The 16,817-nt window shown below is 44.6% G+C and overlaps 2 protein-coding genes and 1 non-coding gene across 4 annotated transcripts in view; all 3 read left to right on the top strand.

Annotated features, from left to right (window-relative positions):
• Positions 1-310: 310 nt before the first annotated feature.
• Positions 311-383, top strand: TRNAR-CCU (transfer RNA arginine (anticodon CCU)). The gene has a single exon. It is a non-coding gene; the product is annotated as a tRNA-Arg (tRNA).
• Positions 384-2,078: 1,695 nt separating this feature from the next.
• Positions 2,079-3,811, top strand: FMC1 (formation of mitochondrial complex V assembly factor 1 homolog). Its single transcript, XM_066633879.1, has 2 exons — positions 2,079-2,251; positions 3,502-3,811. The coding sequence occupies exons 1-2, from the start codon at positions 2,114-2,116 to the stop codon at positions 3,703-3,705; spliced, it is 342 nt and encodes a 113-aa protein (XP_066489976.1). The 5' UTR covers positions 2,079-2,113; the 3' UTR covers positions 3,706-3,811.
• A 3,636-nt stretch (positions 3,812-7,447) lies between these two features.
• The window catches only part of LUC7L2 (LUC7 like 2, pre-mRNA splicing factor), a 30,931-nt gene continuing 21,561 nt past the window's right edge, over positions 7,448-16,817 (top strand). Inside the window, exon 1 of one of the 2 annotated variants that reach the window (XM_066633877.1) lies at positions 7,448-7,779. In XM_066633877.1, coding sequence (XP_066489974.1) covers positions 7,719-7,779 — 61 coding nt within the window. In that variant the 5' untranslated portion in view covers positions 7,448-7,718. The remainder of the gene's footprint in view (positions 7,780-16,817) is intronic. The other variant, XM_066633878.1, reaches the window with a different exon arrangement.

Raw genomic sequence — 16,817 nt, 5'->3', positions numbered from 1 at the left:
GGAGTCCCACCACCAGCTGGGTAGCGCTCGGTGGCGTAGGTAGAGGGGGTGCAAAGCAGTTTTGCAGGGAGCCCCCCTCCCAGAATGGCTCCGAAGGGGAGGGGCCACTTGCACACCGCAGTGAGGCTCCCTGCAAAACCGCTTTGCCCCCCTTCTAGCTACGCCACCGAGCTATGCTGCATGTTACTTCCACGCACGCTGATTCTGTGTATTGGAGCAGCTGCAAAGCCTGAGAAAGGGGTGGGGTTTGACGACGGAAGAATGACTAGCTACCAGCAAAGGCTTGATTGGAAGAACAGAAATTGTGTCAGCCCCAGTGGCCTAATGGATAAGGCATTGGCCTCCTAAGCCAGGGATTGTGGGTTCGAGTCCCATCTGGGGTGAGATTTTTTACTCCCCCCCTTTTTGACTGAGTTGCCTTATGTTAGGAAGACACTTTGAAAGCCACTCAGGCGTATAGATACCCTCAGCCCTACTACTCACAGAGCCCAATTCTAGGCATTTCTACTCAGAAGTAAGTCCTATTATATTTAATGGAATTCACTCCCAGGTGTGAATAGGATTGCTGCCTTACAGGTCAATCTTAGGCATGTCTACTTAGAAGTAAGGCCTATTAGAGTCAATGGGGTTTACTCCCAGGAAAGTGAATAGGGTTGCAGCCTTAACTATGCATTGGATATGTAGGAACAGTATTTTTTTTATTATTTGCTGTTATTTCATATGCATAATTGTGTGGATGTGTAAAAAGACTCGTGCTTCATAGGATGAGCTGAAAGTGCCCGCCAGAGCACTTGAGCCAGGACGGGCTGCACACTCCATCCAACCCTACAGCTGGCAGCATCTTGGAGGCTGGAAGGAGCAGCACTGTCCCCATCAGCTGCCAGCCTAGATGCCAGTAGATAGAGATGTGGTAGCAGCAGCAGCAGCAAGTGTGGCAGAAGAAACCCATTAAGAAGGGGGATTGAGGAAGAGACTGCCTCCAGTTTACCTCTCACTGAACAATCCTATGCCTGTCTACTCAGAAGTAAGTCCAATTGGACTCAATAGCATCTGCTGTCAGCGCAGGAAAGGAGAGGTAGAAATATTGTAAATAAATAAATACATTTACTCCCAGGTAAGTGTATAGGATTGCAGTCTCAGAGTGGCTTTGCTGAGCAGGGAGGGGGCCTTAAGAAGCCAGTCGTCAGGAATCCCTGAAAAATGGTTGTTCCTGGCAGGGAGAAACTCGCTCCCTCTAAAAGGAACAGTGCAGAGCAGTGATTCTCAAACTTTCAGCACCAGGACCCACTTTTAAGAATGATATTCTGTCAGGACCCACCAGAAGTGAGGTCATGGCCAGAAGTGACATCATCCAGCAGGAAAATTTTAACCATCCTAGGCTGCAATCCTACTCACCCTCACCCAGGAGTAAGTCCCATTGCCTATCATTGTCAAAAGCATATACTGTATGGAGTAGCCTGTTAAAAAGACAGGTCTGCAACATTTCCCCAGTGCAGTCACATGTCATGGTAGCATCAAGTCTAATGTGTTAAAAATAAAATATTGAAATGAATGTGGACCCACCAGATAATGGCTCATGACCCACAGTTTGAGAAACACTGGTGTAGAGGGGAATCTCCAAATCTTTCCAAGTCAGGGACAGGGAGGAGCTGATCCTTCATTGCTTTGTGAATGTAGGTGAGTGTTTTATTTGTTTATGTAAATGGAGAAACAAAATAAACGAATAAGTAATTATGAAATGACTTTTCCTGCTTTCACAACTACGGGGAGTTTCTTTCAAACTACTTTCATACTCAGCGATGCTGGACGTGCAGTGCCCGGCACGGCCACCAGGGGCCGCCCTTGGGTGGAACAAGGAACTGCGCTCAGGACGCCGCTGATCGCGCCTCGGTATTCGATTGCTCGCTCTGTGGATGGGCTCGAGCCCGCGAGGCTTCGCCGCAGCTTGCCGAGTTCGGTCGACCGCGGGTCGTTTGGTCGAGCCTGGCACGCGAGCAGGAAAAAGGCGTTGGCCGCTGGCTGAAATGACGCGCCCTTCTTATTGGCTGGGCGTGGGAAGCTGCGTGTTGATTGGTTGAAAGACCTCGCTCCCCCCCCAAGCGAGGCGCTCAAGATGGCGGCGTTGGGGTCGCCGCTGAGCACTTTCCGCGGCCTGTTGCGGGAGCTCCGTTACCTGAGGGGCGGGGTCGGGCGCTCCTCCCGAGACGCGGCGGCTGCGCAGTACCTGCGGGAGGCCTTCCGGGCGCACCGGGTATGCGGGCGGCTTGGGCAGGGCTCGCTGTGCGAAGGGCCCTTTTCTCCTGCCTCTCAGGGGCCGCCCGGTGCCTCCCTCGCACCTGGCCTTGCAGGCAGTCCAGGGCAGGCGCCACCCACGTCCTGAGGCAGGGAGTTCCGCAGGGCGTCTAGGCCACACGCCACGCCGTGGCAGGGAGTTCCGCAGACACAGTCGTTCCCCCTTTAAAGGCGTCCAGACCAGGCGCCACCCCCACACCCTGTGTCAGGGAGTTCCACAGGCACAGTCGTTCCCTTTTAAAGGCATCAAGGCCGGACGCCACCCCCACGTCCTGTGGCGGGGAGTTCTGCAGACACAGTCGTTCCGCTTTTAAAGGCAGCCAGGCGCCACCCCCACGTCCTGTGGCAGAAAGTTCCGTAGTTTCTCCTAGATTTGTTTTTATTTGAGCAGATGTTTGTGTCTGAGCCTAAGTAGGCACAGAGTCAAATTTAATTAAGATAATGTGTTTTTAAATGAGATTATCTGTAAAATTCACAGGTGTTATTGAAATTTGTGGTTACTAGCCTATTTCCCCAAACCCTCAAGACGAACTGTTAATATCCTTTCTCTTCCCCCTTTCCTCAGTATGAATTTCCTGAGTTGAACTGTAACTTTGCTTGTCTATAATAAACTTTGTACTAAAATTCACCTAGACTCTTGAGTAGGAATCTACAGTAAAATGTATACAGGTCACATCTTGTTATCTGTTAGTGTTCCATTCCAGAACCCCAGTGGATAAAAAAATCCATGGCTAAAAATACAGTGTAAAATTAGATTTAAAGACCCACTTCCAGGTCTTTTGCCCGTCCATTGCTCCTAATGTAATAAGGCCATGCCTCAGCAATTGCAGGGGTTTGGTTCTGTGTTAAATAAAAGCAAATTTTAAAAAATTTAAAAGTGTGTCCCTTTACACTTGTGGTTTAAAAACAGCTTTTTTTTTACTGTTGTAGAGGAAATGCAAAGGACCCTTGGCTCAGCTTGCCTGGCTCAGCTGAAGAATAGAATGATCACTTGCATGACTGTCTCTCCACAACAGTAAGAAAAGCAGTTTTTTAAACTGTGATTTTGAAGGGGTGCCTTTTTCCCCTTCTCCAGGGATCAGCATATTCCTTCTCATTTGCAGGGGCTATTTGTGTTGAGTCAAATCCGTGTATAAAAAATCTGTGTATAATAAGGTTGGACCTGTATGTTGTGCTTGTACTAAATGTCTTGTATTTCTCTGTCTCCAGGTAACCAGTGAAAAGTTATGCAGGGCTCAGCATGACCTACATTTTCAGGCTGCCACCTATCTCTGCCTCCTGCGTAGTGTTCAAAAGCACTTGGCACTCCATCAAGAATATCATGGACGTGGAGAGCGCTCATCAGAAGAAGTGGCTGGGCTTGTGGGACTTAAGCTACCTCAGCAACCTGGGGGGAAAGGATGGGAACCATAAGGATTAATTATTATTCAACAGAGACATTATAATTGTTTTTCAGGCTCTGTCTGTTTAAACATATCTGTTTCATGTTTTGCATGAAATGAAGAATTTCTCACCAGGACTTTGTGTTGCCCATGATTTTCATATAGTTAGAGCAGGGGTGTCCAAAGCTTTTGGCAGGAGGGCCACATCACCTATCTGACACTGTGTTGGGGGCCGGGGGGGGGGGAAGAATTAATTTACATTTAAAATTTGAATAAATTTACATAGGTTTACATAAATGAATATATTAAAGATGAACTTATATGAATGAATGACGGTATTGCAATAGCTCAAGGCCTGTAAAAGGTCTTGCACAAAGCAAGGCTGGCCTTTCCTTTGCTGCTGCTACTGCATCACAGATGTGAAAGAGCAAGCACTGGAGGGAGCCCTCATCCAACAGCTCACTGAGAGGTCAAACAGTCGCCCTCATGCTGAGAGGAGTTGCGTCAGGCCAGTGCGGGCTCCAACAAATCTCCAGAGGGCCAGAGGCTCATTGGAGACTGGGGGCTCCCTGAGGGCCGCATTGAGAGGCCTTGAGGGCCGCAAGTGGCCCCCGGGCCGGGGTTTGGGCACCCCTGAGTTAGAGCATTTGCAGCAAAGTGTTCTTCTCGTGTATTATTGGATTGTTCATTCAGAAGTTGGTTTTCAGTTTGGCAGCATCACAATACTGAAGTGTTAACATGTGCATTTAACAATTGGCTATAACAATTGGCTATGTACTGCAGCAAAATGGGGTTTGCTATGCATACTTTGGATTGCACTGATAGGCTTCAGGGATAGATAGCAATTTGCATGAAACAGCCAGCCTTTACCTTTTTCTCATTCAATCTCTGGTTCAGATGTTCTCATTGTGGGTATGTATGTGTACACACTATCTGTCCTTCTTCCTTTTCAATTTAAACTGAAAGTTTAACTCTGCCCCCTCTTGCACCAGAAATAGGAAAGACTCCTATAGTGGTGTTGCTCTGCTTTTTCCATTAACCCTTGGGCTTCCCAAGAAGCAAAGTGTATTTTCTTTTAATTTCAAATTGCTAGACTTCAAACCTCTACCATTGGTAGTGGTCCTATTTTGGCTACAATCTGATTGGCATACAAGTTGAACTTGCTATTGTAGGGAATGATGCTATGTCAAAAAATAAAATCCATACAGTGCATGATCTTCTGGTAAGTATCTTTAAACAATATACTGCAATTCTGCCCCAACTTCTGGCAAAACATGGGAAGGGAGTCTCCATTATCCCTCAAGTCTTTGTAGAAAACAAGGCTTTGGTAAACATAAGGACAGCCCCACTGGATCAGGCCATAGGCCCATCTAGTCCAGCTTCCTGTATCTCACAGCGGCCCACCAAATGCCCCAGGGAGCACACCAGATAACAAGAGACCTCATCCTGGTGCCCTCCCCTACATCTGGCATTCTGACTTAACCCATTTCCAAAATCAGGAGGTTGCGCATACACATCATGGCTTGTAACCCATAATGGATTTTTCCTCCAGAAACTTGTCCAATCCCCTTTTAAAGGTGTCTAGGCTAGATGCCAGCACCACATCCTGTGGCAAGGAGTTCCACAGACCGACCACACGCTGAGTAAAGAAATATTTTCTTTTGTCTGTCCTAACCTGCCCAACACTCAATTTTAGTGGATGTCCCCTGGTTCTGGTATTATGTGAGAGTGTAAAGAGCATCTCCCTATCCACTCTGTCCATTCCCTGCATAATTTTGTATGTCTCAATCATGTCCCCCCTCAGGCGTCTCTTTTCTAGGCTGAAGAGGCCCAAACGCCATAGCCTTTCCTCATAAGGAAGGTGCCCCAGCCCAGTAATCATCTTAGTCGCTCTCTTTTGCACCTTTTCCATTTCCACTATGTCTTTTTTGAGATGGGGGGACCAGAACTGGACACAATACTCCAGGTGTGGCCTTACCATAGATTTGTAAACTAGGTACAGGTGGCAGCGGAAGAAAACCAGGCAGGTAGTCCTTGATATCTTGGGTTCTGGGTTGAGAACTACAAGACTAGCACAGTTGTACATATAAAGAACATAACAAGACCCCTGCTGGATCAGGCCAAGGGCCCATTTAGACCAGCTTCCTTTTGTTTCATGGGAGTGATTCTAGTGAAATAAAAACATGTTTGAATTGTAAAGGGTTGTGTTTGAAAGCTTTGAGGAAAATGGGGGGGGGGGAAACAGGCCTGTAATTTCAGGCCTATGCTGTTTTGAGTTTTTTTGTTTTTGTTTTTTTTACGGTGAGCCCTTTGGGATAAGGAGCCATTTTATTTATAAGACATTCTTATTCTGCCCTTACTAGGGTGGCTCACAACAGCAACCGTTATTTCTGTTTATATTGTGCTCTGTCTCATAGGCTTCAAAGCTCTTTATTTTTTTGACATGTTTGTGAGCCCCTTGTGGATATGTCTACTACCTTTTAAAAAAAATTTTATTAATTTTTTAAATCAACACACACAGACATCACACAATACAAAACAATACAGATAATACAAACATATAACATACATTTAGGAGTGCTGAGTATACCATTACTAATTAATCCTACTATACCTCCTAATCTACTTGCTCATCTACTTCTACCTCTTATTAATTTATCCATTTATTTATGTCATGTATGATAAGTTCTTCCAAATGCTCTATACTATTGTCTACTATCTTAAAGAAAAAAATGATTGGAGAGCTGAAGTCAAATGGACTAAACCAATTTCATTATACATGTAAAACAAAAATTCAGTCCTAAGTACAATAAAACTTTGGGCACAAACCGAAGCAGGTCTACTCAGAAGCAAGTCCTATTTTGTTCAATGGGGCTTACTCTCAGGAATGTGTGGCAAGGATTGCAGCCAGAGTCTTTTGGAGATGTGGTCTCATTTTGGATGTAAATTGTGATATTTTGGTGAATGAATATATTAATAGTGAACATACTATTAATGTTCACCATAGTGAACATACACATTTATACAGAAAGAATCTCAGGGAACCCAGTGGCAGTTCTGTGTAAACACTAGAATTATACTTCACATTGTATTCAAGTGTTACTCAGAAGGAATGGAGTTCAAAGGAGATTCCTTCCCCCCCCCCCCAACTGCACAGAACTGTAACTTTATAATTTAAAAAGGCAGGGCAAGAAAGGAGCTGTTCTCCCTCCCTCCCTCCCTCCCTGTGCCTGTGACTCTGGGTGTGTGTGTGTGTTTGTGAGCGCTGTGTGTGTGGTGTCTGAGTGTGTGAGCGTGTTGTGTGAGTGTGTGTGGTGTCTGTGAGTGTGTTGTGTTTGTGTGTGTGGTGTCTCTGTGAGTGTGTTGTCTGAGTATGTTGTCTGTGTGTGGTGTCCCTGTGAGCGTGTTGTCTGTGTGTGTGTGTGTGTGGTGTCTCTGTGTGTTGCCTGTCTGTCTGTCTGTCTGTCTGTGTGGGGTGTCTCTGTGAGTGTGTTGTCTGTCTGTGAGTGTGCTGTTTGTGGTATCTTTGTGAGTGTTGTTTCCACAGCGCGAACGCCTCGGGAGGGCTGCGGGCTGCCGTCCTGTCCACACTTTCCTGCGAGCAGCCCCACTGACTACAACGGGGCTTGCTTCTGACCAGACCCGCCCGGCTGGGGCGCTCAGTCTCGTCGCGACGAGCAGGAGCGCCTCCCCTCAGCCGCGGGACACGGCGGCCGCTGGGCGGGGGCGGAGCGCCTGGGAGTCGCGGAGCAGGCGCCGGCCGGGCCAATCAGCGGGCGGGAGTCGCCGAGGCGGGCGCGGATGTCCGTTGCCGCCAGGGGCGCGCGCTCCCGAGCGAGGCGGGCGTGCGGGGACGAGCGCGGGGAGCTCTCGACCCGAGGCGCGGACGGGACCGCTCCGCTCTCCGGCGAGGACCGGGCTAGGCGCCCTGAGGCTGCGCGGCTCTGAGCGGGGAGGAAGCGCCGCTGCGCCTCGGCCTCCTGCAGGCCGCGTGGGCGGAGCCTCGTCGGACTCGGCCGCCAGCGGGCCTCACGCGCCTTCGCGATGTCGGCCCAGGCCCAGATGCGCGCGATGCTGGACCAGCTCATGGGCACCTCCCGGGACGGTAAGGAGCGCCGCCTGCGCCCGCCCGCCCGCCCGCCTGCCTGCGCGGGGAGGGCGGGAGCACCGCGGCCGGGCCGGGCCTGCGGGCTGCTCCCCCCTGGCGGGGACAGAGGGGTCGGGGATGCCTGGCCCGCTGAAGGCAGAGGCGGCGCCTCCCTCTCCGCAGCCGGCCTGGGCCTCGCTCGCCCGGAAGCACCAAGTTCCCCCGCGGAGTTCACCTGCCCCGGTGAGGCCGCATCCTGGGAGAAAGCCCCGTTGGCTGCAGTGGCACTTACTTCCGAGTAGACATGCCTCGGCCTGGGCTCTGAGGCCGCCATGCTGCCCACACTTTCCTGGGAGGAAGCCCCATTGGCTGCAGTGGCACTTTCTTCTGAGTAGGCATGCCTAGGATGGGGCTCTCAGGCTGCAGTCCTATCTGCAGTTTCCTGGGAGGAAGCCCCACTGCCTGTGATGAGTCCTACTTCTGAGTAGACATGCATAGGATGGGGCTCTAAGGCTGCAGTCCTGTCCACACTTTCGTTGGAGGAAGCCCCATTGACTAGAACGGGACTTACTTCGGAATAGGCATGCATAGGATGAGGCTCTGAGGCTGCCATCCTATCCACACTTTCCTGGGAGGAAGCCCCATGAGTATAATGGGACTTACTTCTGAGTAGACATGCCTAGGATTGGCCTCTGAAACAGCAGTTCGCCTTATTCTGACTGCAGAGAAGCATCAGCTCTCTTTCGAATCGTGGCCTCTGCTTTTTTTAAAGGATGGAATGGAAACCTGACCCAAACCAGCATTTCAAGTCCATATGTGAGGCTGAATTGCGGAGAAATGTTGGCGCAGCTCTAGACTTTTTAATGTGGTCAAAAAATGCAGGATGAAGCAGGAAATGAGCGTGTGATGCGTTCTTTGCATTTGGGAATGTGAGAGTGAATTTTAGGTGTTTGGTCTTTCTTTGAATGCCAGTGGCTTGAAATTTAACACAGAAACTCTCTTACAAGAAAAAAAAACCTGTCTTGAGGACCACTGGCAATATGCCTGATGCTACACTGTAAAAATATATCCTGTTGGCTCATTCGCATTTACATACAGAATTCAAAACAGTGTCAGTGCTGTGCTTTTTGGTCCATATTGCAAATCTTAATCTTTTCTCCAGCTACATTTTGATTAAATTTATTAAACTTATCAGCATGTATCCAGTGAAAAAAAGGCTTACAGTATACATTTCTCTGATATCCTGAAAATGTCAAGGGGGCTCTTGCACAGGCAAGTCTATTCCATCTATGAAGTGATCTTATGAAGTGCTCATACTGTTTAACCTAAATCTGCTTCCATTTAGTTAATATGTTTTTCTCCTTGTCTAAGGAATCTAGTCATTGCCGTCTCATCCTGACATTTTGTTTAAATATGTCCCTCTTACTAATTTCTTCTCCTTGGCAATGTGACTGCTTAACTGGTTATTGCCCCACTTATCCTATTGCAACTGTGTTGTTTTTTGTGTGAGTATACACTTGTCTTTGATTTTTGTTATTACCTTGGTTTTTCAAATTTAGAATTTTTTTTGGTTGAGGAAGTGTGGTGAGGGAGGTAATAGTGAGGAATCATTTGTCAATCAGGAATCAGTAGTGAGGAATCATTTGAAGTGTAGTGAGGAATCCATTTGATCCTCACAGTTAAGAATGAAATCAAACTGCTTGTCTACCAGTTATGTACCATGTTTTTAAGTGCCTTTCTTACCATAAAGGGTTAGGGGTGTATATAGGTGGAGAACATTTAGTCTGTGTTCAAATGCTGAACACTTACACCTTTAGAAATAATTGCTTGTAAGTTTTAGAAGCAATATTTGTTAGTTGAAATGGAGTGGATAGGTAATGTATTTACAGTGATACCTGAAGCATAATAGTGCCAAGTGCATCTCTCTGGGGAGAGAGAGGACTGTATAAGAGGATGTCACCACTAAAAAGAACCTATCCCCCATCACTGGCTGCCCTCACCTCAGGAGGCAGAGATATTCTGCAGAGGGCCTCTGAAGCAAACCTCAGTGTCTTTCACATGGGAGTAAACTATTTCAGGTATCTCAGTCTCAAGTAGTAAAGGGCTTCAAAGGTTAAACTAGTAGTTGGCAACCTTCAGTCTCGAAAGACTAACCCTTTGAATTCTACCCAGAAAGAGACAGGCCAGTGGAGCCTTCTCAGTCTGACCTTGGTGAGATTCACCTAGTAACCCCCCATCCTTACATGTTGCACCAGTTGAAGCTTTTGGGTAGTCTTTAAAGGTAGTACCACGTATAGCAGGTTTCAATAACTAATATGGATATTGCAGTGGTCAGGCTACCTTTATCCAGGAAGAATTGCAGTTGATACATCAGCATAAACTGGTGAAAAGCACAATTTACCACAGTTGTTGCCTAGGCATCTAAACTTACGTTGTTGTTGTTGTTATTATTTTATTAACAGTATTTATATACCACTTCTCAACTAAAAGTTCACAAAGCGGTTTACAGTGAAAAATCAAATAACTAATGACTCCCTGTTCCAATGGGGCTCACAATCTAAAAAGATGCAATTGTGATTGTGAACTTACCATGAGAGTAGAAATATTGAAAAGCAGAATATTTTTTTAATCTATAGGAGTTGCCAGATGTATCTGCACCCAAAAGTTGGAAATGTAGTCGTTAGGAAGCCCAGACCCTGTCCAGAACAAGTTGAAAGCTACCTCTTTAGTCAGGCAATCTACTTAATCTATTTTGGATTGAGTTCAATTTATTAGTTTCCTTTTTGTCTCTTACAGTTACTTAGGCCAGAGCTTCCCCTACCTTACCTGCACCTGATGAAAAGGAGAGATTAAGTTGGGTATTATCACCATACTGGTGAGAATTCTTCTTGGTGACCTATCACAGTGCAGGAGCATCATAGCATAAATGTCTTTGTGCAGAGCTAATCCCCTAGCACCATCTGTAATCAAGCTGCCAAAAAGAAATAGAATCACCAGAGCATGATGCCCTCAGGACTCATCTCAGATGGCTGTTCCAGAAGGGTAACATCGCCATATGAAGCTGCATTATACTGAGTCAGACCATCGAGCTCAGTTACTGTAGGTGGCTCTTCAGGATTTCTGGCAGGGATTGTACCTGGAACTTTCTATAACGGATGTGATAATTTTTATTTATTAAAAAAAAATTATATCCTGCCTCTCCCTTGTCAAAATAAATGTCCAAGGCAGATTACAAAGTCCCTGTTCCTGCAGGGGGTGTGCAACCCTTTACCTGCATCAAATATTTCCTGACCAGGAGGATTTTCTGGATTTAATCTTAGTTTATTGGCCCTCATCCAGACCCAACTGCCTCCAAACAGTGATCCAGGGCTTCCAAGCTTCCCTGGAATGAGATGGCAAGGAGAGATAGAATTGGGTGTCATTAGCATACTTGTGACACAAATCCCTGGATGATTTCCCCCAGTAGTTTCATGTAGATCTTAAAAAACATGGGGGACAGAATAGATCTAAGGCTCTTCCCTAATGTTCACTGTGTCCAAGGTTGGTGAGAGGTCAAGGAGAATTGGCAGGGTTGTATTATCCCATCTTTTTTCCTAATCATCCAACAGGGCAATCAAGACCATTTCACTTCCAAACTCAGACTGAACTGGATATAGATCAACCTTTTTCGACCCCTGTGCCATGGCACACTAGTGTGCCATGAGTGGTCCACAGGTGTGCCACAGGAATTTGGGTGAAGTTATTAGTAGGGCCGGTGGGGGATGTGAGCCCCTCATTGGCAACATGATGTGCCTTGTCAATTGTCAAAAACCTCAGTGTCATCCAATTGTGTCAGGAGGAAGTGCCACCACTTGCTCAAAGACCTTTCCTTCGAAAGGAAAGATTTGCAATTAGCACAGTCATCTGGGTCCAAAGTGAGTTTCTTTAATTTTTAAAATTTTTAGTTCAATATGTATATATTCAGGTGTGCACAATTGGCTTAAGATATAATTCTCAACTAGATTAACCAAAATTAATGGCTAGTATCCAAACAATTTCAGTGAGCTTTTTAGGCAGATTAGCTTTTTAGTTTCATTCAAATGCTGAGATAATGAAAGATGTGCTTTGAAGCATAAACATGTGTACCTGACAGTTTTTAACTGCAATATTAGAATTGGATAAGACGTCTGTTAACTACCTGTTGATGTTGCCATGGACAGATAATTCAGCAAGACAAAACTTTTGAACCTTGCTTGATTTTGGAAATTGACTTCATTTAAAAAAAAAAAAGGATTTTGCTGTCATCTCCTAGGAAGAGCATTTTAATTTAATTCTTTGATTAAGTTTAAAATATCCAAGTGATCCTCCTGATGCACATATTAACCTTTGCAGAGCTTTTGTTGCATTTTGACTCAGTGAGGGAGGATCTTTGTGCAGAAATAAGTTTCGCTATGAAGAGCACATTGCATGTAAAGGTATACTATTGAGGTAGTCCCAGTCCAGTATCCAGAAATGATCAGCTGAAATAACAATTATTCATTTCCTGAGATCAGGGCTTGTATTTATTCTAAACCCAGGTCTTCCTTTCCTTCAGGAGATGAGTCATGAAATGAGAACTGATAATGGTTGTTGGAAGGGAGAACAGTCCTTACTTGCAGTCACAGGTGCATGGGCCTCTGTGTCATTTTACAATGTCTGGTGAAGGGTGCTCTAGCAGGGTCACTTGAACCCCAGCCCAGGGGCCAGATCCAGGGGTTCAGGCAAACACGCCCACCCGCTGAGCAGGCCTTTCCATTCCACCCCTGCATGGCTTGTCATCTGGTAGACCTGGGCACCAGGAAGCTCTGGGCAGTCATGTCTGTCTAGATGCCCTGTCACGCAGCCTTCTGGGACACTTGGCAACAGCTGTGACTGCCTAGAGTGTCTTGGTGCCCGGGTCTATCCAGACGATGAGCCGCGTGGGGGTGGAACAGAAAGCTGTGATCCGGACAGGGACTGCATTCCAGGTGCACAGCAGTCGCGAGTTTGAGTGCCGCTGTTCTAGAGTGAGTTCCATGTTCATGGTCCTAATGAAGTTTGCATTCCTGAGCAGTATTGATTTACCACTTTGGGCTATAAAACTAAATTTTTGACTATATTACCAAATTCCAGTTATTTGGTGGCAAGGTTATTTCTTTGCCTGAGGCTTATTGCTGTAGCTTCCTTGAACAATTAACATCTCATTCCACCTGCCTGCACTACTGCTCAGTGTCAACTTGCAATATAATTGTGACCTCTCTAAATGCCTGCCCACCTGCATATGCTTTTTTCTAACCCTGCCCACTGCAGGGACAACATGATGCTTTACTGCTGTTTTCTTTTGGCTGCTGCTCCTTATGTAACTCCACCATCATCCTCTCCATCATTGGCCTGGAAGAAGAGGGTAAGCAGTGCAGTGGTGCCAGTGAGAAGAGGAGAGAGATCAACTTGTTAGCAGCTTTGTGTTCTTACTCTTGTTCTTGCTTACTTACTCTTGTGCCATGTTGGCCTGCAGCAAAGCAGTGCCCTTGTCCAACTGGGAAGAGCAGAAGCAGCCATCTGCTACTTGCCCTCCCAGCCTCCTCCTTCAGATCCAGCAATCAGCCAACTTGTTTCCTTGTGGTCAGGTAAAGGGGAGGAGCATGCATGTGTGAGTCCATTTCCTGTGATGTCACAAGCCTCTGATCTCCAGTATGGAAAGTGAGGGTCAGGGGTGAAGGAATTGGAGAATGCTTTCCTGGTGGTTGTAATCGCGTCAGTGCTGGGCTTAAAAGAGCATTGCTGGTTTGATGATTGCTGGAGGGAGTGGATTCATGGTGTTGGCATGCTTCATTTTGCCCTGCTTGTTCTTTGGAGTACCCATGTAATAATAGTTTCCCATATTCTTCTAAATTCAGAGAGGAGAGGGATGTACCTGTAATGTTTTCTATTTGGTTGCCTCTTCCACCCAACTTTTCTTTCCAGAAAGTATTTGACTTTTGAATCTGTGTGTTGCATCAATGTAATTGGCTATAATAAGTTTAAAACATTCTGCTTTCTCTTCAAAATGAGTCCTGAACAAAGAATCTACTCCTAAAACCACACAGTTATTACCTCAGCAGACTCAACAAGGTTCCTTAACATCCAGTCTTGCTCTCTGTGTCTGAAATAGTTTGAATATGCATGGCTTTGCAATGCTACAGGAGTTTTCTTTTCAGGTTCTCCTGTGCAGCTTGCACTGTGTTGCTGAACGCTATGTGGCTTTAAAATGCAGCTTTGTCCATGGTTCCTCTGTGCTTGTTGCTTTGCTCTGTCAAAATAATAACTTTTGTTAAGGTAAAAATGGCATGGCTTTAGAATGTGACAGATTTCTTGCTTAGTGTTTCTTTGCGGGAGGGAAGCAAAATATTGCTTAGATCACTGTGTGGCTTCAGCATTATCTGAGTTACCATACATTCTCACAAAGTGGTTCTTGTGGCCCTGTGGCGTCACCAGGCCCTGCCTCAAAGTCTTCAACTGTCAAATGCTTTTGACTTGGCAACCTTAATTCATGCTTCTGTCAAATGCTTTTGACTTGGCAACTTTAATTCAGCAGCATCTTGTCTTAATATAAGGATGGTCAATGTGGAAGTGCAAAAATGGCCTGCAGCCAAGCTATTAGGCTCCTACCTTATTAACACATTTGAGACTTTTAAAAAGTTGTCAGTTAAATTTTCATTTTCTAAAACATTAAGGGTTTTTGTGGTATAAGATTACAGGTGGCCCCTGTATTCACAGGGGTTTGGTTCTGTCTTGTCTGTGGTGGATACAGAAACCATGAATGGGGGGAACCCTATATAAATAGCAGTCCCCTGTGCCTGTTTCCTTCATCTTCCATTAGAAGCTATGAAAGCACAGGTATTTCTTGGTTAACCAAGGAACATTTTTGTTTAACTGAAGGCTTAACAACCAGCTTGCACACTACAAGGAGAAGACTAACCAAATGTTAACAGGAAGTAGGACAAGTACAATCTAAATGTATTATACTAGGATTACTGTGTTTCCAACCCTGAGGCACCAAGCATCAAAGAGTGTTAAATGCCTTGGGTGCTGTAGAATACAGTGTGAACAAGAGGTATCTCTTTGGGAAGGTTTCTCTCTTGATCACCAGAATAGCTTTTCCTGAACTACGCTACTGATCACAGTCTTGCTCCAGTAAAGGTGTCACCAAGGCAGGTTACAATTTTAGCAAAAAAAAAAAAAAAAAAAAAAAAAAAAAAAACAGCTAAGCAAAACACCTTAACAGTTTAAAACAAACAAGCAAATAAAAAAATAACAATCAGAAACCAGCAAGCAGCATGAAGAGAAATAAAACTGGAGCAAAGCCAAGTAACTTATGGTCAAAGGAAAGTCAAGCAGAACAGAAACATCTTTACCACCCATGTAAAAGCCATATATATATTTAAATAAAGTTTTGCAGATGACATAATTGGCCAAATAGGGGAGTATTATTTTAGCTTGCACATAATTTATTGAATGTTAAATTTGTAAGTAATGAATGAACTTGATTGTTAGAGGTGGAACAGATTGTATGCTAACAGTGTGAACAAGAGGTATCTCTTTGGGAAAGTTTCTCTCTTGATCACCAGAATGCTAGAGGGGAATGTACCCTCTCAATTTTGGAAAAAAATTATGCTGGTAAGACTTAAAACCTGAGAATCCCAGGATATCTCACAATTCTGAAGCTCTCTCTAAATAAAATTCCTCTATGGGCTTTTTGGAATGAGACATCCTATTTTGTTAAAAAAAAAATCCATAGAGAGAATAAATTCTCTTTTCCCCTACACAAAGCCTAATTCCTGATTTAGATAGTCAGAAGAGGCCAAGAGGACCTCCTTCATGCTGTTCAATATGGAGCCTGGGTGCTGATTTTGAATAACATTCCTCCTGATTTGTGTGGACTTTGTAAGAAATACAAGCATTGTAGGCAGGAATATGGTCTTTCTTGCAGTGTTTTCCTGCAAAATGTGGTTTAATTCTACATTCTGATGTTTAGAGAGCTATTTAGATATTTAACTTCAATTAAATAAACATATTTTATCATAATTTTAGTTGTAGTTGGGAGATATTTTGATTCGGAAGATGAAAAGTGTGGGGGTAAATGGATTAGGAAGAATCCTGATGCCTCAGTGCAGAAGGAATACTACTAACTTTGTGTGACTCGTGGTGAAGAGATAGGAAAATGGAGTGTCTGTATTTTGGTAGTTTCAGAAGGGAGTGGCTCATACTGAGCTGAGGCTTGAATTCAGTTATTTATGTTTAGAATTTTGGCTTTTGTTGCTGTATAAAATTTCTAAAATTCAAGGGTTATCACTAATGTTAATAGGATTTTTCTAGAAACTAGAAATGAGAATGTGTGATAGGGAATCTGGGTTTGACCTGAAACTAATAGTTATGAGGTGGTTAAACATTTTTGTTGTTGTTGTTTGTCGTCCTCTTTAGTTATGTTGTGAATGCATGTACTTGTATTAATATCCTCAATAGTGTTGGATAGTTAGTAACATGAAAAATAAATTGTGAAATATTTATTTTGAAAAAAAAAGATTGTGTAGTTTACATTTATTTCCTATCACTTAACCTGATTTAATAATGTCTTAACATTGTAGTGAAAATGAAAAATGGGTATTGGGTTGTATCCAAAGAAAGTGAATGCTGATTATGCACCATTGAATTTAATAGGACAATCATAACTAACTTGTCATCTTTTATTTCAGTGCTGATTAGTCAGAATTCACTTCTTTGGATACAGTGCGTTACTTATGGGTCATAATGGCTCCCACTGTGTTATGATCTGGTAGAGTATGACTTATTTAGCCCTTATTGGGAACTGAGTTTTAATATCCAGGAAGGATGTAATGCATATACATAGCTGTTATCATCAGAGAGTATGTTTTTTCCTGGAGGAGATATTATGTATAATTGCTTCTATCCATACCCAGTAGTATATTACATGGAAATATGGTTTGGGCCAGACACCATTGCAGAAAAGGAAGCTGCTGTTTCCTAAAGATGAACTTGGTTTATAATTGCATACATTCATT

Source organism: Tiliqua scincoides, chromosome 7, assembly GCF_035046505.1.
Source record: "Tiliqua scincoides isolate rTilSci1 chromosome 7, rTilSci1.hap2, whole genome shotgun sequence".
Lineage (NCBI taxonomy): Eukaryota > Metazoa > Chordata > Lepidosauria > Squamata > Scincidae > Tiliqua > Tiliqua scincoides.
This window is presented reverse-complemented; position numbering and strand designations above follow the sequence as displayed.

Excerpts from the sequence above, each read along its gene's own strand:
- FMC1 (XM_066633879.1), top strand. The coding sequence starts at position 2,114 with ATGGCGGCGTTGGGGTCGCCGCTGAGCACTTTCCGCGGCCTGTTGCGG. Across the intron at positions 2,252-3,501 it reads AGGCCTTCCGGGCGCACCGG|GTAACCAGTGAAAAGTTATG; the intron begins GTATGCGGGCGG and ends CTCTGTCTCCAG.